At 43.3% G+C, this 22,566-nt stretch overlaps 1 protein-coding gene across 2 annotated transcripts in view; it reads left to right on the top strand.

Annotated features, from left to right (window-relative positions):
* Nucleotides 1–22,566, top strand: part of CCDC66 (coiled-coil domain containing 66) — a 236,185-nt gene that overhangs the window by 33,771 nt on the left and 179,848 nt on the right. For both annotated transcript variants that reach the window (XM_069206457.1, XM_069206458.1), the window contains exons 4-5: nucleotides 2,182–2,680; nucleotides 18,893–19,052. In XM_069206457.1, the coding sequence (XP_069062558.1) occupies nucleotides 2,182–2,680; nucleotides 18,893–19,052 (659 nt within the window). The remainder of the gene's footprint in view (nucleotides 1–2,181; nucleotides 2,681–18,892; nucleotides 19,053–22,566) is intronic.

Genomic DNA, 22,566 nt, shown 5'->3' on the forward strand with positions numbered 1-22,566 from the left:
AATTGGCTAAAGGAAAAATTAACAGAATAGGAATAATGATGGGCACAAGTAATGGGAACATTATTATAATAGTATAGGTATCTAAGACTGTTTACATTGACACCCTAACCCTAAAATGTTTGGTCCAGAAATTGATTATTTCAGGTAATCTGTGTTATGTTAGATGTTCTAAAACTCTTCTTCTGAAACCACCTGCCTTCAAAAGACAATGCACTTCAAACCAGTTGTTACCTGGTAGCAATCTTAAAATTAAGAATTCTCTCTCTCTTTCACCGTAGGCTCATTTATATTTGGTAAAGTTGTCTAGCTGTACCTCATTTCTACATACAGGGAGTGCAGAATTATTAGGCAAATGAGTATTTTGACCACATCATCCTCTTTATGCATGTTGTCTTACTCCAAGCTGTATAGTCTCGAAAGCCTACTACCAATTAAGCATATTAGGTGATGTGCATCTCTGTAATGAGAAGGGGTGTGGTCTAATGACATCAACACCTTATATCAGGTGTGCATAATTATTAGGCAACTTCCTTTCCTTTGGCAAAATGGGTCAAAAGAAGGACTTGACAGGCTCAGAAAAGTCAAAAATAGTGAGATATCTTGCAGAGGGATGCAGCACTCTTAAAATTGCAAAGCTTCTGAAGCGTGATCATCGAACAATCAAGCGTTTCATTCAAAATAGTCAACAGGGTCGCAAGAAGCGTGTGGAAAAACAAAGGCGCAAAATAACTGCCCATGAACTGAGAAAAGTCAAGCGTGCAGCTGCCACGATGCCACTTGCCACCAGTTTGGCCATATTTCAGAGCTGCAACATCACTGGAGTGCCCAAAAGCACAAGGTGTGCAATACTCAGAGACATGGCCAAGGTAAGAAAGGCTGAAAGACGACCACCACTGAACAAGACACACAAGCTGAAACGTCAAGACTGGGCCAAGAAATATCTCAAGACTGATTTTTCTAAGGTTTTATGGACTGATGAAATGAGAGTGAGTCTTGATGGGCCAGATGGATGGGCCCGTGGCTGGATTGGTAAAGGGCAGAGAGCTCCAGTCCGACTCAGACGCCAGCAAGGTGGAGGTGGAGTACTGGTTTGGGCTGGTATCATCAAAGATGAGCTTGTGGGGCCTTTTCGGGTTGAGGATGGAGTCAAGCTCAACTCCAAGTCCTACTGCCAGTTCCTGGAAGACACCTTCTTCAAGCAGTGGTACAGGAAGAAGTCTGCATCCTTCAAGAAAAACATGATTTTCATGCAGGACAATGCTCCATCACACGCGTCCAAGTACTCCACAGCGTGGCTGGCAAGAAAGGGTATAAAAGAAGGAAATCTAATGACATGGCCTCCTTGTTCACCTGATCTGAACCCCATTGAGAACCTGTGGTCCATCATCAAATGTGAGATTTACAAGGAGGGAAAACAGTACACCTCTCTGAACAGTGTCTGGGAGGCTGTGGTTGCTGCTGCACGCAATGTTGATGGTGAACAGATCAAAACACTGACAGAATCCATGGATGGCAGGCTTTTGAGTGTCCTTGCAAAGAAAGGTGGCTATATTGGTCACTGATTTTTTTTTGTTTTGTTTTTGAATGTCAGAAATGTATATTTGTGAATGTTGAGATGTTATATTGGTTTCACTGGTAATAATAAATAATTGAAATGGGTATATATTTTTTTTTTGTTGAGTTGCCTAATAATTATGCACAGTAATAGTCACCTGCACACACAGATATCCCCCTAACATAGCTAAAACTAAAAACAAACTAAAAACTACTTCCAAAAATATTCAGCTTTGATATTAATGAGTTTTTTGGGTTCATTGAGAACATGGTTGTTGTTCAATAATAAAATTAATCCTCAAAAATACAACTTGCCTAATAATTCTGCACTCCCTGTATGTGACCTGCTTCTCTAGGTAGTTTTCCAGTTCCCAATGTGACTTCTGTATAGAGTATCCATCTTAACTTCAGATAATGAGTGACTTTCTTAATTTCAAACATCTGGAACGTTTGTCAGGAAATGTTGTTAATTGTTTACAGTGTGAGTTTATGCCATTGATGTGATGTTCAGATAAATACTATTGTTTCTTTATAAATTGTCTTACTGCGATCTGATGCCTCCTGGGCCCAATTCTCCATGTGTACAACTTTTATGTAAATAAATAATTCTAAATTTTTGCTTCACAGAGTAGTTTTAAAAAGGTACTACAGGTGCAACCCCCTGCGCTAAAACCGACTGGACAAATTCTTAAAGCAGCGCCAAATGGACATGTGTTTAATGCAACCCGGAACACCCCTGTCACAAACGAAAAGCTTTTTCTACAAAAACGAACTGTGTCTGGACTTTCACAAACCAAGAGCGAAAGAAACACTGGATCATTTGTTTCAAAGAAAGCATCCACTAATCCAGTTCAGCAAATAAAATACACTGGCCATGACTTAATAATGCAACAAGTTAATACAGCGAGAAAACCCAGTGAGCAAAAGTCACACACTATTAAAAAGACCTCACAGTCCACAGCATTTTCTAAACAAAAGACTCCTAAGAAATCAAACATATCAGCTGAAGATCTAAGGGAAAGTTTAGTATGTTTGACTCGGGAGCAGTTCCAGCAAATTTTGAAGACCATAAATCAAGCAACAAACGATACTCAGCGAGTCCAGGATGATTCAGAACAGACATCAGGTAAATAGCAGTTCCTGTATGTATTTGTGGAAGATTTTATTTTTTTAATGTTAGATTATACATGGTGCTTTGGCAATACATGATGAACATATTATATTAAATTTTTGCATTTAGAGGCATTCGATCAGCTTCTTTCTGACATTGGCTTCTTTTGCTCCAGAAACTTCAACCGCTGGCATGTGACTTTTCTTTTTTAGTCGCCTCGCTGTTCAGTCCACATGAGAAATGTATTCTTGTCTTCTTTCCATGAACTCTTATGGTGTATCCTCTTAACCTCCATTGGTATGCATGAGATACCATTTTACATCTGAAATTGGCTGCTGGCCTGCTTAGTAGCACAGGGAAGCAAACACTGACAAAAACATCTTAAATAGTGACCGTATAAAAGAAGCCTTTGTTTTTCCGTAGCAGTTTTAAAAAAAAAATTTTTATGCTTTTACCTGCAATTTCTCCCCACTGCTGCTGGCAAGCAATCGTTGGTAAAATCAATGTGTTAAACAGTATGTGTTTGTGTTGAAACCTAACCCACTTACCATACAAATGTCAAATCTTTTAGCTTTGTCATGGCTTGTTTAATGTTCGGCTGCTCTCATGTTACTACAGATTCCCAGTTAGTGCTAGTTGAACGTTGCTTTTTGTTTGCCTCTGGAAGAAGGCTGTACAATGTGAATATAGAATAAGTTAGTGACATTTTTTGATAACCACACATACTGCCTTAAGTTGCATGTGTTTGAGAAATCTTTTGTTTAGACCAGTGGAAATTTTGGGCTGTGTCAAAATTTACTTCTGGTTCTCTCTTGTTTTTTTGTTGTTTGTTTTGCATCATGGGCAACGTCTGGCCTCCCGCTCCACATTCTTTTGCGGAAGGGGCAGGTGAGACTCCCATTTTCTCAATGTCACAGGGACTCCATCTTGGAGTACGTTCTAGTGTTCCTTCTTGGCCTCCTCACAAAAGGTTCACTCTCTATAAAAATAGAGGTGATGAGAGGACGAGGATGCACAAAAGAAAAGACTGTCGGCACTCGAACAGGGCGAGTGACCTTGGTTCTAACTCTAAAACTCGATGCATGTGTTCTACATCTCAGCTGCTGGCATGCCGTGCTCCCCAAAGATTCTAAACATAGATTTCACCTCCTACAAAGAGCACAGTTCTGTTTCCAGTACAAGTTCAGGCTTGCATCTGAAGCTGGTAATCATGGGCATATGGTCATCTAAACAATGCTCAATTGATACTAAAGCAAGTAAATATATGTTTGGTGGCATGTGTAGCTGCAGATACACATGCTGTGCACATCCCGCTATCTGGTGTTGGGCTCGGAGTGTTACAAGTTGTTTTTCTTCGAAGAAGTCTTTTCTAGTCACGAGATCGAGGGACTCCTCCCATTTCAGCTCCATTGCGCATGGGCGTCGACTCCATCTTAGATTGTTTTTTTTCCGCCATCGGGTTTGGACGTGTTCCTTTTCGTTCCGTGTTTCGGGTCGGAAAGTTAGTTAGAATCTCGGAAAAATCGTTGGTATTGTTTGCGTTCGGTATCGGGTTAGTTATAACAGATCGACACCGACTTTTGAAGAGCTCCGGTGGCCCTTTGGGGTTTTTTCGATCCCCCCGTCGGGGCCTGGTCGGCCTGGCCTCGTGTTTCTTCAAGGCTGATGGAACGGACCCCATTCCGCTTCTGCTCAAAATGTCATAACAAGTATACATATACAGATCAGCATTTGGTCTGTAACTTGTGTCCGTCTCCAGAGCACAAGGAGGATACCTCTGAAGCCTGTCGAGCGTTTCGGTCGAGGAAGACATTAAGAGACCGAAGAGCAAGAAGACTGCAGATGGTGTCGGCGCCGACAGGACAAGGGCGTTTTGAAGAGGAAGAAGAAAGCTTCTCCATCCATGAATCGGACTCGGACGAGCTCGATCCCGAAGAAATGCCGAAAACCGCGAGTAAGACGTCGAAAGATAAAACTCACGAGAAGACAACAAAAGCCCAGGGGACGCCACCGCCAACAGGCCATGGCTTAACCTGAAAAATAGGTGACCGATCATCGGCACTGAAAAAGGGCATGCATTTGGCGAAGTCATCCAACTCCGGTCGAGATACCGCCACACAGCTATCTCGGGCCCGTGACAGCAGCTCCGAACAGATTCGGCACCGAGACAGTGGCACCGAAATGGTTCGGCACCGAGACACCCCGACGCCGAAAATAAAGAAGGTTGCCTCGGAGCCCAAAAAGGCGACCGAAAAGATTTCGATTCCGAAACATCCAGCCTCGGAACCGAAAACAGGTTCCTACACAGAGGAACAGGGATTGTCCTCCCAGATGCAAGGACATAAGTTCGGAGAGGAACTTCAATCTGTTGAGCCAGACTACACTCAAAGAAGGCTCCACATTCAAAAAGACACAGGGAAAATAAGCACTCTTCCCCCAAATAAGATGAAAAGAAGACTTGCCTTTCAAGAAAAGGACAAGCAGCCACAGGCAAAGGTGGCAAGACAACTCCACCACCATCTCCACCACCATCTCCACCACCATCAATGCACACATCACCGGTAGCCACTCCACCACTGATGCAATCCCCGACTCGTACTGCAATGAGTCAAGATGATCCTGATGCATGGGACCTTTATGATGCTCCTGTATCAGATAACAGCCCAGACTGTTACCCTACAAGGCCATCGCCACCTGAAGACAGTACTTCCTACACACAGGTGGTCTCAAGGGCAGCTGCGTTTCATAACGTCACCTTGCATTCAGAACCAATTGAGGATGACTTTTTATTTAATACACTCTCCTCCACTCCTAGCCAATACCAAAGCTTACCAATGCTCCCGGGAATTCTAAAACATTCAAAACAAATATTTCAGGAGCCTGTTAAAGGCAGAGCCATAACTCCAAGGGTGGAAAAAAAGTACAAGCCACCACCAACAGACCCTGTTTATATTACGCAGCAATTAACACCAGATTCTGTGGTTGTTGAGGCAGCTCGCAAGAGAGCAAACTCTCATACCTCGGGAGATGCACCACCTCCAGACAAGGAGAGTCGCAAATTCGATGCTGCGGGTAAAAGAGTTGCAGCAAACCAATGGCGTATTGCCAATTCACAAGCACTTTTGGCAAGATACGATAGAGCTCATAGGGACAAAATGCAGCATTTCATAGAACACTTACCCAAAGAGTTCCAGAAAAGGGCACAACAAGTGGTAGAAGAAGGACAAAGTATCTCCAATAATCAGATACGGTCATCAATGGACGCAGCAGATACAGCTGCAAGGACAGTAAATACTGTAATAACAATAAGGAGACACGCATGGTTGCGCACGTCAGGATTCAAGCCGGAAATACAACAAGCCGTGCTGAATATGCCCTTTAATGAACAGCAGTTGTTTGGGCCAGAAGTCGACACTGCTATTGAAAAACTCAAAAAAGATACTGATACCGCAAAAGCCATGGGCGCACTCTACTCCCCACAAAGCAGAGGCACATTTCGCAAGACACCATTTAGGGGAGGGTTTCGAGGTCAACCTACAGAGGCCACAACCTCACAAACAAGGCCCACTTACCAAAGCCAATACCAGCGGGGAAGTTTTTGGGGGCAATATAGAGGGGCACAATTCCCCAAAAAATAGAGGGAAGTTCCAAAGCCCCAAAACCCCTCAAAACAAACCGTGACTTCCAAGTCACACATCCCCAACACATAACACCTGGGGGGGGGGAGACTAAGACTATTTTACAAACATTGGGAGGAGACAACAACAGACACTTGGGTACTGGCAATTATCCAGCATGGTTATTGCATTGAATTTCTCAAATTCCCTCCAAACGTACCACCGAAAACACACAATATGTCAAAAGAACATATAAAACTTCTAGGACTAGAAGTTTAGGCATTACTACTAAAAGAAGCAATAGAATTAGTACCAGAACACCAGAAAGGAACAGGAGTTTACTCTCTGTACTTTCTCATACCCAAAAAAGACAACACTCTGAGACCTATATTAGATCTCCGAACATTAAATACCTACATCAAATCAGATCACTTTCACATGGTGACATTACAAGACATAATCCCACTACTCAAACAACAAGACTACATGACAACACTAGACCTAAAGGATGCATATTTCCATATACCGATACATCCTTCACACAGAAGGTACTTAAGGTTTGTATTCCAAGGGATACATTACCACTTCAAGGTGTTGCCATTCGGAATAACAACTGCGCCAGGAGTTTTTACAAAGTGCCTAGCAGTCGTAGCTGCACATATCAGAAGGCAGCAAATACATGTGTTCCAGTACCTAGACGATTGGTTAATCAAAACCAACACGCTAGAAAAGTGTTCACAACACACAGAGTATGTCATAGAAACCCTCCACAAACTAGGTTTCACAATCAACTACACAAAGTCACACCTTCTGCTGTGTCAAACACAGCAATACTTGGGGGCGACAATCAACACAGCAAAAGGGATTGCCACTCCAAGTCCACAAAGAGTTCAGGCACTTCACAATGTAATACAGGCCATGTATCCAAATCAAAAAATACAATTCAAAATGGTGATGAAACTCTTAGGCATGATGTCCTCATGCATAGCCATTGTCCCAAACGCAAGGTTGCACATGCGGCCCTTACAACAGTGCCTAGCATCAGTGGTCACAGGCATAGGGTCAAATTCTAGATCTGGTGTTGGTAGACCGCCAAACATACACCTCGCTTCAATGGTGGAACAGTATAAATTTAAACCAAGGGCGGCGTTATGGATGAGTTGGTCAGGGATATTTGCTTACGCTTTTCCCCCTCTCCCACTCCTTCCATATCTAGTAAACAAGCTGAGTCAAAACAAACTCAAACTTATACTAATAGCACCAACATGGGCAAGGCAACCTTGGTACACAACACTACTAGACCTCTCAGTAGTTCCTCATGTCAAACTACCAAACATACCAGATCTGTTAACGCAACACAAACAACAGATCAGACACCCAAATCCAGCATCGCTGAATCTAGCAATCTGGCTCCTGAAGTCCTAGAGTTCGGACATTTAGACCTTACACAGGAATGTATGGAGGTCATAAAACAAGCTAGGAAACCTACCACTAGACATTGCTATGCAAATAAGTGGAAAAGATTTGTTTATTACTGCCATAATAATCAAATTCAACCCTTACACGCATCTGCCAAAGACATCGTAGGATACTTACTACATTTGCAAAAATCAAAGCTAGCTTTTTCTTCCATTAAAATACATCTTACAGCAATTTCAGCTTACCTGCAAATTACGCACTCAACTTCTCTATTTAGAATACCAGTGATAAAAGCATTTATGGAAGGTCTAAAGAGAATTATTCCACCAAGAACACCACCAGTTCCTTCATAAGACCTCAACATTGTCTTAACACGACTCATGGGTCCACCTTTTGAGCCCATGCACTCTTGTGAAATGCAATACTTAACAAGGAAAGTTGCATTTTTAATTGCCATCACATCTTTAAGAAGAGTAAGTGAGATTCAAGCATTTACCATACAAGAACCATTTATTCAGATACACAAGCATAAAGTAGTTCTACGAACAAATCCTAAATTTTTACCAAGTCATATCACCGTTCCACTTAAATCAAACAGTAGAATTACCAGTGTTCTTCCCACAGCCAGACTCCGTAGCTGAAAGAGCACTACATACATTAGACATCAAAAGAGCGTTAATGTACTACATTGACAGAACAAAACTAATTCGCAATACAGGAAATCCAATTTCTAAGCAAGGCATTGCTAGATGGATAGTTAAGTGCATTCAAACCTGTTATCTTAAAGCAAAAAAAGAACTGCCTATTACACCAAAGGCACACTCAACTAGAAAGAAAGGTGCTACCATGGACTTTCTAGGAAATATTCCAATGACAGAAATATGTAAGGCAGCTACATGGTCTACGCCTCATACATTTACCAAACACTACTATGTAGATGTGCTAACACAGCAAGCCACAGTAGGCCAAGCAGTACTACGAACATTGTTTCAGACAACTTCAACTCCTACAGGCTGAACCACCGCTTTTGGGGAGATAACTTTTTTCTAGTCTATGCACAGCATGTGTATCTGCAGCTACACATGCCACCGAACGGAAAATTTCACTTACCCAGTGTACATCTGTTCGTGGCATTATTCCACATGTGCTTCACATGCAGATTCACATGCGGCCACCCGCCTCCCCGGGAGCATGTAGCCGTTTAGAAGTTGATCTTGAACATCTGTATATTTGTAAATATATATATTACTTTAAACTACATTATGTACATACGTATTCACTCCATTGCATGGGCACTATTACTAGCATATACAACTCCTACCTCACCCTCTGCGGGGGAAAACAATCTAAGATGGAGTCGACGCCCATGCGCAATGGAGCCGAAATGGGAGGAGTCCCTCGATCTCGTGACTCGAAAAGACTTCTTCGAAGAAAAACAACTTGTAACACTCCGAGCCCAACACCAGATGGCGGGATGTGCACAGCATGTGAATCTGTAGCGACTAATGCCACGAACAGATGTACACTGGGTAAGTGACATTTTCCATATATATATATATATATATATATTATTATTATTATTATTATTATTATTTTTTTTTGTTTGAATGTTGCTACTTTTTAAAATAAAACATTGATGGTTTTAACTTCTTGCATTTCATTTCAATCCCGGTGCTCTTTCCTAACAAAAACCTGCCTGATTAAATGAACATTATACACCTGATATTGCTATGGTCCTCCCTGATGGTAATGGTGTAGTTAAATATGATTGTTTGGACAAGAAGGGAGTCAGGATAGCGATTATTTTTTAAATGTAATCATACCTGCTTTATAGAGAATCTCCTTGCCCCTCACTGTGAAGCTTTCATCTTTTCGATAAGTCTCTATAACCATTTTGCTTTATCTGGTTCTTATTTATTGCCCTGGGACCATCTAATAATTGGTGTCCATTTAAACAGAGGCTTTGTCTCCTTTTGTCTTAAACATACTAAATTTAACATTGTTAGTGACTTGAACATTCACTTTGACTCTAAGGGCCAGATGTATCAAAGGATTTTACGCATTCTGTGTCTATGGGAAAATGCTTTAGTACATATGGCCCTAATTGTGTTACAGCCTCAAATCACATAAGGGATTTCAAAGTCCCTTGATTTACAGTAATTAGTAACTGTTTCAACTCATACAGTGGACCATGTTTTTGACCGTATGTTTTCCAATTTGGCCCCACAATCCTATTGCCTTCTGTAATCTCAAACAGAACAATGTTCCTGGTTCAGAGGGATCAATTGAAGATTGTGTGAGGAGTGGGGTCAACAGTTGGATTGTGCAAGCATTTGATGTACTTATACAGGCGTAATTTGGCACTAAAGGAAAAGTACGTTCACCTGCATCTTGGACAAAGCACAATAATCAGTAGGATTAATTTAAGTATAAAATAAGTTATTTACTATCATAGAGCATGTTGAGAAGCCAGCTCAGTCTTTTAGCAGTGTTTACTACTTTTCAAAAGAGCTTTGTTTTTTTGTTGTTTTTTTTTTTTAAAATATCAAGTCTCTGGACGTGGTCTACTTGACCCTGTGACCTCCTGTTTTAGAAGTTACCTTTAGGAAGGTAGCTGATATCTATGCCTCCTTTGTTGGTTTGACGGAGGACGTTACGTCTATTATTCCAATCCCTTCAGAGCCAGCATTGTCTTTTTTTTTTAGCCTTTCTGATAAAGCAAATTTTGAGACTCTTTTGTGTGCCACAAAGTCTGGGTTTCCTGCTCCCTCAGCGCCTCTGTGGATTCTCAAAATGAGCAGTGACATTCTTTCTCCTGTTTTGTTCAATGTTTTAAATACAATCACGGTGAATGCCATTGTTCCCTCAAAGTGGAAGTGTGCAATGATTGTTACTCTGCTTAAAAGCCTTCCATAAATGTACCTAAACTTGAAAACTACAGGTTGATCTCGCTTCTGCCTATAGAAACGACGATTCTTGAAAAGCATGTAAACTTTCAACTGCCTAAACATTTGGAATCATGCAACCTTCTTCACATGTCTCAGTCAGGCTTCTGCCCAGTAAAGTACTGAATCTGCTGTCATTTGTGTTACTGAAAATCTTAAAACAATCTTGGATTTGGGAGGGACTGTAGCCCTTACTCTTTTAGATTTGAGTGCTGCCTTCGGCGCAGTTCAGTATCAGTCTGGTATGCTAAGGCCTAGTCCCTACTCAACAGCATCTAGTGCTGATGTTTTGTAACTAGAATAAAAATGATGGACTGCAATGTAACTCAGAGTAACTACCGGTAACTGAGATTAATTGATACAATCCACCTATCACTTTTTTTTTTATCAGTGTGGTTCCCAAGTGTGAAAGATGTGCCCTGATCTTGGTCAGTAGCTCACTGTGCTATAGGACTCCAGTTTCACCTCACTGACGAGGTCCAACAAGGCTGGGACTGATTTGTTTTTTATGTTTGCATTCAGTGACGGTCTGACCTGAGATTTTGAGTTGGACTGATTTTCTGCACAGTTGCAATTTACCTGACTTAACAACTTTGCACAACCCTAATCAAAATACTTCTAAAAGGTGCAGTTGATATTTTAGATGCACAGGGCATCATTATGAATGCCCCTTCGCACAAAGGATAGGTACACCATTCCCTTCTGGAAGACAAAAATAAACTAGCAAAGCGTGCCCATGCCAGGGCGATCATTAACAACTACTTCTCGCTCACTGCACAACCTTACTTGGGCTTAAGCTGCTCCAGGGTCCTAAAACAAATTCATTTTGTGCCCGTTTGGGGGGAGGGACAGGGGGTACTAGAGAGCCCACTGCAAGGTGGCTGCACAGTAGTGCAGCTCTGCAGACTGGGCTCATTCTTCGGCTAATAATCCTGCCATCCTGATACCGCAACGTTCAATTGATGAGCTGGAATATAACAGGAGCTCTTTGGCGCTGGCGGAGATCCTTCCGAGTTAAAGGGGAACAGATTCAACAGTTTCTGGCCTGCTTTCCCAGGCCTAGTGACCCTAGCTGAAATTGTGGCTTGGGACTATGCAAAGCGCTACGGTCTGCTGTTGTGGCACGCCTGACACCCGAAATTCCTCTGCCCTGTGAGGGCATGACTTTCCTTGAAGGGTGATGCCATCATTACCAAGCTCTGTGGCAAATCTGTCTGGGTAGCTGGAGTCGGGCACCCTATAGCCTTGAGCACTGATCTACAGTCTCAGCATACTCCAGGAAGGGAGAAGAAGCACTCCTTGAGGACTGCGTTCCAGGCCTCACTGTCTGCGCAGCAACCCCTGCAAGTAGAAAAACACATCCACTCCCATCCACTCCTACAGAATGGGGAAAGCATTCATAAACCAACCACTCGTCGCATTCGAGGCTAGACACTCAACGGAGGCGGCGCAGGGCTCGTCACTAGCCAACAGTCTGGATGTAGCAGAACAGGGGACTTCTGCAACTATGACTATGGTACAAACCATGCAACCAAGTCTCCAATGAGTCGACGGAAAAAATAGACTCCCGAAATTTGCACATGGACCATCTTGTGGCGAAACTGGGTAAGCCTGCTTAGGACTGTAAAGCAGCAAATCTCGATCACTGAAGATGAACTTCAGTCTGGCGGCACCAAGTGCCTGAAGGTGGAGAAGATCCTGGTGTGATCCAGGCCAAAAATTAGGACTTACAAGCTTGCTCCCACAGAAATAATTTATGAATTCTGAGACTAGCTGAATCGACCAATACTGGGAAGATAGAGATATACATTGAGCAGATGATTACTACCTTGTTCAGGCCTGAGAACCTGTCAAATATGCTAGTGGTCGAACATGCACACAGGTCATTGATGGCGTGCCCTCCTCCTGGAACTCCTCTGCGACTCATAATTGTGCGCCTCCTGAACTATTGAAACTGGGACGTGGTGCTCCGAATGGCACCTGAGAATGGTGAACTTAATTTCCAGGGCAATCATGTCTCTTTCTGTCCGAACTTCACAGTGTTGGTGCAGACAGCATGACAGGAATTTCTATCGGTAAAATGGCAGCTGCAAAAAATGGGTCTTCAGTATGCAGTGCTGTACCCAGCAAGACTTTGCATTGAACTGGATAGGTTACGGAGAATATTCACAGCTCACAAGGCAGCTCAAGACTCTTACAACAAAACAAAACAATAAGGTGCAGATGATGGCGTTGATGACAAATAACCTACTACGTCACTAAGATTGGGAGCTGGTCTGTTGAGCTGCTGCACTATCTGAGTTGGAGATGCAGGTGGAATCGGAATAGTGAACTAACTTAATACTGTGGCCTCAGTTGATTGCAAGACGAGACTGGGTGGTGAACATAATGGTGTTCTGGACCACCTCAGCAGCACAGGAGGGGTACCATTTCTCTGGTACCCCCTCAAAGGAGCACCCCACATGACTTTGATAAGTAGACAGCGTGTATACATGTTTCATTGTTTTCAGAGTTTGTATACTCTGGAGTTCATAGATGTTGGGATTGTCTTTAACAAGGTTGGTCGCTGAAGTGGGAGGGGGGTGGGGGATGTGTTACTTGTTTACACAGTCATCATATCACTGCACACATCTTATACAGTCTTCTGCCCAATAGACAGGCCCATCAGGTATGCAAGGGTATAGCACTTGCTTTATATTCAAAGTGGACCAACAGCAGGGCACCATATCACTCCTAACACGGAATGTACGGGGCACTTAATAATCCCCAGAAAACAATATTGATACTATCCTACTTAGACAGACACCATATGCAAATTGCTTTCCTTCAAGAAACCCACTTCATACGTGAGACAGGTCATGCTGTTGACTACTGGTGGGCAGTGCACAGATGAGCTTCATTCTATTTGTCGTACTCCAGAGGAGTGCTTATACTGGTTTAAAAGGGGTTTCCCTTTACCTCACACAAACAGTAGTAGATGAGCAGGGAAGGCCGGCGATTTATTCTGGGACATCTACGGAACACCCCAGGAGCATTGATCACCGCATATGGACCTAATGTAGATGACCCTGAATTTTACACCTCACTGTGGCGGCATATTCATGAAATGTCATCAGCAAATATAACACGGGGAGGGAGGGGCAACTTAATACCTACCTTGACCCTGACACGGATAGGTCACCGACCACGGACTAGCTTGGTAAACAGTCAGATGCAGTGTGACAGACCATGATGGAAGACTACGGTTTGGTGGGTGCTTGAGACTGCATCACCCTGGGACACGGGAGGGCACGTTCACATCCTCTTCCATGGTCCAGGTTGGATTACTGATGGCTGATCTCCAGGGACATGTGTTCATGGGTGTCAGAGATATCACATATGCCGAAGACATTATCTGATCATGCACTAGTACTGCTAACGATCTCACTTCCAACAATGGATATCCCCCCATACACATGGTGGTTTCGGATGACTGCTCTATCAGATGCTGTCTTCCGTAACAGGCTTAAACAGGTCATAGTCCACTATTTAGAACTGAATGTGGTAACAGTGGAGAGTAAGGCCACTATATGGGAGGCGTTCAGGGTCACATTTAGGGCTGTCTGCAGTGCTATGCAAGCCAACACACGGAAGGCAATTCGTACTCAGTTACAAAAAATGGAAGGCAAACTGCATGCCTTAGAGATGGACTGCGCAATAGACCAGCAGCAGACCTCCTTGGCTGCTGTCCGTGAGTGACTCTGCTTTCAGGACCTTGAGGTCCAGGAACAGCAGTTCCTATTGAAGCACCATCTGGCAAGTGTGTATGGCGAGGGAGGCCACCCTGGCTGCAGCTTAGCAAATAAATCGAGGCACTCCAAAGGACAGGAACATTGTAGATAATCACTCCGGAAGCACAGGACCTTAATGACACTCCAGCAGTCCTTCAGGCCTTTCCACATTTGTATTCTACCTTTTATATAGCTCTTGCTTGTCGGCCATGATGGCCAAAATTCATATCTACTTACTTACTGGCATGGCTTTCTGGAGGGCAATGTGAATACTTGGCACAGCCTCGAACGACAGAGGAGATCAAAGATGTAATACAACTCCCAAATGGGAAAGCACCAGTTTTGGACTGCTTAACTGGGGATTTTATAAAGAGTTTGCCAACCTCCTAGCCCCACATTTGCACGTGATGTATGAGGAGGCCTTTCATGAATGACAGTTGCCTCCTTGCTTGAGAGAGCCTTAATTGAGGCACTAATGAAACCAGATAAAGCACCAGAACAATGCGTATCGTATAAGCCGCTATCACTTAAAAAATACTAGCTAAAGTTATAGCAACAAGACTACAACCACTTTTCTCTGAATTGGTGCTGCCTGATCAATCGGGGTTTATCCCCCCCAGATCTACTGCATATAACTTGCACATCTTGTTTGCGCCTCTTCATTACCTAGAACCCTCCATGTCAGCAGTGGTGGTCCTACTAGACACCGCTAAAGCATTTGATTCCATTGAGCAGGGGTATATGGTCACGGTTTTGGCGCGCATGAACATATGATGTAGGCTTCTTATGCAGTTACTGCATTCGGCTGTCCAATCTGAGATTTTCTGTATAGTTGTGGTGCTGAGGTGGCATGATTGGAGGAAGAGAGAAGTTAAGAGCTCTGTTCGGATGGGCATTTTTAACATCATTCTGTATCTGAGTGTCTTTTTTTTTAGATATAAAGAAGCGGTCCATTTGTATAGATATTTGGGACCTGCAGCAGTGACACTCTATTAAAGTCCTCCAAATGGATCAGCAGTGTGTGAGACATTTCTTTGGTTATTCCGTGCCTGTAGATTTGGTGGTGTGTTTTTTTTGTTTTTGTTGTTTTTTTGCTGTATTGCTGGTGATGGGCAACCTTTGTTGCAGGCATGTCTCGTGAATTTGAGGTGCAAGTTTCGATGTACTGTTGACTGCTGCCTATTATGGTCTTTGTATTATTGGAGGTCATAACTGTTATATGTGCAAGTATATAACTATATAATGCTACACCGAACCATAGATTGGTTCTTCTTAGGTTACCTCCATATTGCAAGCGGTTTGCTGGTTGTCATTTTCAGTTCATGGGTTCCAAGCTAAGGATTGCCCTTTAGGGTGCAACTGTTTTCTTGGTTCTGTTGCGTGGGGTGTGGTTTGTGCAATTATCTAGGAAATAGCCATGTTTACAGCTGTCTTGCTTCTAATGTTGTCTAGTAGTGAGTTCCAAAGGCTAGAGGCTTGTACCGAGAAAGGAGTGCCTCCTATGTATTGCTTATGGTAAGGTGGTATGTTAAGTGGTGCAAGCCTGTAGCAGCTTTTTTCCATATGTTGTATTTTGCGTATGATGAATGCAGATGTGCCAGGGTATAGGCTGTTGGCATAGTCAAACTTGGAGATTATGCGTGTGAGGATAGCTTGAATATTACACTGGTGTGCAAGAGATGGGATAATGCACATAGTGTTTTAATTGTGTAGAAGGCAGTATGTGTGATGTTACTGTGCAGTGTCAAGGATAGGTCTAAATCAATGGGTACTCCTAGGTTTCTAACTTCTCTTGATGATGTTGGTGGGGCTTCAAGTTCCCTATGGCTGTATGCTGGTACTTTTGCCAGTGTCCACAAATCATAATCTGTCTTTGGGGTATTGAGTTATAGATTATTCATCACCCATCTGTTAATGACACAAGGCAGTCATCAAGTTGTGAATTGTAGATGTCCTCAGAGCTATCCATTAAAAAAATTATTTGGGTGTCTTCTGAGTATTTTTAATAGGTGAGGTTGTATGATTTAATCAGATTTGGTAAGAGTTAGTTATATGTTGAATAATAGAAGGTATTTGATGGACTCTTGAGGAACGCCACAATGGAGGTAATGCGAAAGGTTGAATAATACAGGGTATATGATGGACTCCTGAGGAATGCCACGGTGGAGGTAATGTGAAAGGTGGTAGGTAGACTACACTTCGTGAGCTTAGAAGCAATCCATTTTAGAGCATTTTCACAGATTCTGAGATTATGGATTCTTTGTAGTTCTGTGTGGTGGTGAACAGTGTCAAATGCAGTTGATAAATCCGAAAGAAACAAGGCAGCTAGTCTGTTCTTGTCCATCGACTTCCATATCATCCCAGATGGATATGATACCTGACTCTGTGCTTCTGCTGTCTAAAGCCAAACCGTTGGTCTGCCATTAGTCCATAATATTATGTAGAGTTAGAGAGTTGAGTAAACACTGCTCTCTCAAACATGTTTCCTAAGAATGGTCCATTTGATATGGGCCTGTAGTTTGCAGGGTTGGATTGGTGAAGGATTTTCCTCTTGAGGAGATGTCTAATGTAGGCGGTTTTCTGCACAGGTGGAAATTAACCTAGTTTCAGAGACTCCCTTGCACAAGTTGAGCAACGGATATGTTAAAAGATGTTTGGCTGTGCTGGGTCTGAAGGTGCTACTGATGGTCTCACTGCAATAATATTAATAATATTAATAATAGTAATATTGAGGAAATTATTCTGTGACCAGATATTGACAGTATGCATTGATAGATGATTAGTGTTGTCTCTTTATATGGTGGTTAGGTCATGTGTTGTCTGCGTTCTCCTTAAGGTCATTTTCAATCTTTTAAAATTTTTAGATTAGTTAATTGGGAATTTTGTCACAGAAATCCTGTGATCGTGGTGTTTCTGTGTTTTGGCACTCTACTGTGCAGAATTCTGTTTTGAATTTTATTGAGTTCTTTAGAAGGGCAGTGTGCTTCAGCTAAGCCTGTGGGGTACTGGTGTTTTTGTGTAGTTCTAATGGCTTTTATTTTACCCTCTTTTATGGTGGGGTAGTATGGTATGTTTGTGCTTCATCTCTTGGTTATTTCCATGTGCATTGTAGTGTGTTGAGTTGTGTTTCCATTCTTTTGATGTTGTCGTTGATGCATGTGGTGGTGTTTTTGTGGTAAGCCCTGCTTTTTTTTTTATCCGATTGTTTAGTGCAGTGGAGATCCAGTTGTAGAAGGTGTGTTTTGACTTTGGCCACATTTTATTGGATTTCTTTCAAGGTGGGTGTTGAGCTGGTGGATGTCTATTGTTTTACCACTGTCCGTATTAGTGTTTGTTGTTTGTTTTTGGTGTATTTGGAGTGTTGTCATTGATAGGGGTGCTGATCTTGAAAATTATGATGTTGTGGGTTCTACAGCTTACGGGGTAGTTTCCTGTAGCTGTTTGCCATAAGGGTGCCAATATGATACCTACAGTCATTACTGCTAAGTGAGTTGGACCACAAGTCGATTTGTTGGAAGTTGAAAGCTTAATGTTTGGTTGGGATAGCTGTGGTTTTTGTTTGATTTGTCTTTTCAGAGTATATGTTGAGATTTCCTAGAATGTATAGGTGTGGGTGTTGGTTCCTGTAGCGAGCAATTCATCTTTAAATTAGGCATTGCTTTTTTGTCATCTACATGTTAAGGGGTAGGAATAAGTTATAGTTAGAGTGGGGTGACATCTTGCTGAGAATTTCAATAGTTATTTTTAGTGTAGCCTCCTCCAATTTTGCCAGTATAAATGTTGTTTATGATGTGAAAATCAGATGGGCTGGCATTTGTGGCTTATTGGTGTAGAATCTTAGCTGAGCCATTTGTATTGAATGTAAGGTCTGGTGTTTCTGAGAGTAGGTTAAATATGTTAAAGGAGTATTTGTTCATTGATCTTGTGTTGCAGAATAGACATTGTAGTTGTGTTTCGTTCTTTATGTCCAGATGCATTGAGGGGGTATGTGTGCTGTAGTATGGGGGAGGAGGAAGGGCATAGGTAGATGATTTGTGATGCCCTTGATGCTGAGAGTTTCAGTTAAAGGAGAATTGCGATGGAATATGCGTCTCCTTACTTTGCTGTGAAATTCTTCTCTGAATGGAAAGTTACAAAACACAAATAGAATATATTGAAAACTCATGTCTACAATAGTGTACTAGCGACAGTGGTTCAGTATTTGTCCATCTTGTGTGTACTTGTGTCTGTCTGTTGGTACCCTCTCAAAGATATTTCTTCAAGGAGCGGCCACGGCTTGAATGGTTGAGAATATTCCAATCCCTTCTCCTCACCTTCAGAAGTGATTTTCTTTTTTTCCCTCAGACTTGTAGGTTTCTGTATATTTTAAACATTCCAGGGAGTCGTGCAAAGCAATTGATAGTACTTTTCTACACAAATTCACAAATTGATTACTAAGTTCATGTTGTATCAACCAATATTATGTTTTATTTCCAGCGCAGGAATGCTTCGATGATACCGCTGATAACAAGTCAAAAGAAGAAAGCCTTAATGGGTTGCTCTCTAAAGCTTCCAATGCTTTACCTGTACAGGATGGCCAGAACTTACTGAATGAACAACATAAAACAGCAATCGGGAATGGTCAGAGGGTGCAGCTGTGAGTTTCATTGGCTAAATAGATTTTGTTCCTGTCCGAGTATATCTTCACATTTGATTTCTTATTGGAACAATTTAAATATAAGCTGTACACTTATGAAGCTGTCACTCTTGTTTTACTCAATAAATTGAGATCTTTCTTGGTATCTGTCCCCTGAGGCGAAGAGTATTGTGCACATCTTTTTGGGAAAGGTTTGCTATTCATATTTTGGGTAATAGAATGGATGTGCTCACATTTTTAGCATATTCTGAATGTAAGTGTCTGCATCTTTTCAGAGATGGGGACCAATGCTGATGATGATGATGATGCCAGTACTTCATTGTGTGTAACCTCTGGGTTTAACCGGTTCTGTGCCTTGGACGAGGTGACCTTGTCCAAGGCTACAGTTCCCGTGTGCCTTGGACGAGGTCACCTCGTCCAAGGCACAGGAACTGGGGGGAGCGCTAGCGTGCCCCCCGTGCACCCCACCCACCCCCCAAGGTGGGGATGGAAGGAAGGGGAAGCCCTTCCACCCAAAACCCCCCCCCATCTCCCCCCGCCTGCCCTGATCAGCGCGCGCTGATTTGTCACAGGGCCTCCGATCGAAAGAGAAATGCAAAGCATTTCTCTTTCGATCACGTGGGGGAGGCAAGGAGAGGCTTCAAAGGGAAGGAAATGTATTTCCTTCCCTTTGAAGTCTCTCCAACGCCCACTAGACACCAGGGATGTCTTTTTTTGTGTGTGAAATAGACATAAGGGAGCGACCGCTTGGGAAAGGGTCGCTTCCAATGGGGGGCGTTTTTTAGGAAGGCCTTTTCTGCCCCCCCCCCCCCCCCCCCCGGGGGCAGAACCCTCTAGGGCACCAGGGAATCTTTTGTTTTTTGTTTTGTTTTTTAGGTGGGGAGCGACCCCTTAGGCAAGGGCCGCTCCCCTAGGGGGCAAATTATATTTAGGCCATTTCTGCCCCCAAGGAAATGGCCTAAATATAATTTGCAGATTGGCCTATTTTGATGAGGCCAATCTGCCCCCAAGGGGGGCGGAAACCACTAGACACCAGGGAGTTTTGTTTTTGTGAATTTCACGCAAGGGGAGCGACCCCTTAGGCAAGGGTCGCTCCCCTGGGGGGGGGGGGGGAGGGGGGAGGAATTATTTTAGGCCATTTCTGCCCCCCTGGGGGGTTAGATCAGCCTAATTTGATTTTTTGCTACGCCAATCTGCCCCCAAGGAGGGGGGCAGAAACCACTAGGCACCGGGGATTGTTTTTTTTGGTGCCATTGTCACGCAGGGGGAGCGACCCCGTAGGGGGGGCTATTGTTATTAGGCCGATCTGCCCCCGGGGGGGCAGAAACCACTAGGCACCGGGGATTTATTTTTTTGGCGCCAATGTCACGCAGGGGGAGCGACCCCTGTAGGCAAGGCTCGTTCCCGGGGGTTGTTGGGGGGGGGGGGGGGAGGTAAATTTATTTCAGGCCATTTCTGCCCCCCCCGGGGGCAGATCGGCCTATTGTTATTAGGCCGATCTTCCCCCAGGGGGGGCAGAAACCTCTAGGCGCCAGGGCAAATTATTATTATAATTTTTTTTTTTTTGCTTTTTTTTTTTTTTTTTTTTTTTAGAGATGGGGAGTGACCCATTAGGCAAGGGTCGCTCCCCTGGGGGGCAAATTGTATTTAGACCATTTCTGCCCCCCCTTGGGGGCAGATTGGCCGATTTTAGGTCAATTTGCCCCCAAGGGGGCAGAAACCACTAGGCACCGGGGATTGTTTTTTGGCGCCAATGTCACGCAGGGGGAGCGACCCCGTAGCCAAGGGTCGCTCCCGGGGGGAAGGGGGTGGAGAATTTATTTTAGGCCATTTCTGCCCCCCTGCCCCCCCCCTCCCCCCCCCCTCACCTTGGGGCCGGCTGAGCTAGAGGCCAAAATCCACCGGTAGGCCCTTTGCAAAAAACCTCTGTTTTCTGTGAAAAAATTTGTTGTGTTTTGGGCCATTTCCTTTCGTGGGCACTAGTCCTACCCACACAAGTGAGGTACCATTTTTATCGAGAGACTAAGGGGAACGCTGGGTGGAAGGAAATTTGTGGCTCCTCTCAGATTCCAGAACTTTCTGTCACCGAAATGAGAGGAAAAAGTGTTTTTTGGGCCAAATTTTGATGTTTGCAAAGGATTCTGGGTAACAGAACCTGGTCAGAGCCCCGCAAGTCACCCCATCTTGGATTCCCCTGGGTTTTTAGTTTTAAAAAATGCGCTGGTTTGCTAGGTTTTCCCAGGTGCCAGCTGGGCTAGAGGCCTAAATCCACAGGTAGGCACTGGTTTCTTTCAAAAAATGTGATGTGTCCACGTTGCGTTTTGGGGCATTTCCTGTCGCGGGCGCTAGGCCTACCCACTTAAGTGAGGTATCATTTTTATCGGGAGACTTGGGTGAACATAGATTAGCAAAACAAGTGTTATTGCCTCTTGTCTTTCTCTACATTTTTTCCTTCCAAATATAAGAGAGTGTGTAAAAAAGACACCTATTTGAGAAATGCCCTGTAATTCACATGCTAGTATGGTCACCCCGGAATTCATAGATGTGCAAATAACCACTGCTCCTCAACACCTTATCTTGTGCCCATTTTGGAAATACAACGGTCTTCTTGTTAGCTATTTTTTTACTCTTTATATTTCAGCAAATGAATTGCTGTATACCCGGTATAGAATGGAAACGCACTGCAGGGTGCAGCTCATTTATTGGCTCTGGGTACCTAGGGTTCTTGATGAACCTACAAGCCCTATATATCCCCGCAACCAGAGGAGTCCAGCAGACGTAACAGTATATTGCTTTTGAAAATCTGACATTGCAGGAAAAAGTTACAGAGTAAAACGTTCAGAAAATTTGCTGTTTTTTTCACCTCAATTTCTATATTTTTCTTTTTCAGTTGTTATTTTATGTAGGAAACGCTTGTAGGATCTACACAAACGACCCCTTGCTGAATTCAGACTTTTGTCTACTTTTCAGAAATGTTTAGGTTTTTGGGATCCAGTATTGGTTTCACGCCCATTTCTGTCACTGACTGGAAGGAGGCTGAAAGCACAAAAATTGTAAAAATGGGGTATGTCCCAGTAAAATGCCAAATTTGTGTTGAAAAATTGGGTTTTCCGATTCAAGTTTGCCTGTTCCTGAAAGCTGGTGATTTTAGCACCGCAAACCCTTTGTTGATGCCATTTTCAGGGAAAAAAACCACAAGCCTTCTGCAGCCACTGTTTCCCATTTTTTTAAAAAAAAACGAAATTTTCAATGTATTTTGGCTAATTTCTTGGCCTCCTTCAGGGGAACCCACAAAGTCTGGGTACCTCTAGAATCCCTAGGATGTTGGAAAAAAAAAGGACGCAAATTTGGCTTGGCTAGCTTATGTGGACAAAAAGTTATGAGGGCCTAAGCGCAAACTGCCCCAAATAGGCCTGGCACAGGAGGGGGAAAAGGCCTGGCAGCGAAGGGGTTAAGAGCCTTCATCATTGATTGTAGTCTCCCTTGCGGGGAATAGGATGCCTCTTGTGAGAAG

This window comes from Pleurodeles waltl, chromosome 9 (genome assembly GCF_031143425.1).
Source record: "Pleurodeles waltl isolate 20211129_DDA chromosome 9, aPleWal1.hap1.20221129, whole genome shotgun sequence".
NCBI classification, from domain to species: Eukaryota; Metazoa; Chordata; class Amphibia; order Caudata; family Salamandridae; genus Pleurodeles; species Pleurodeles waltl.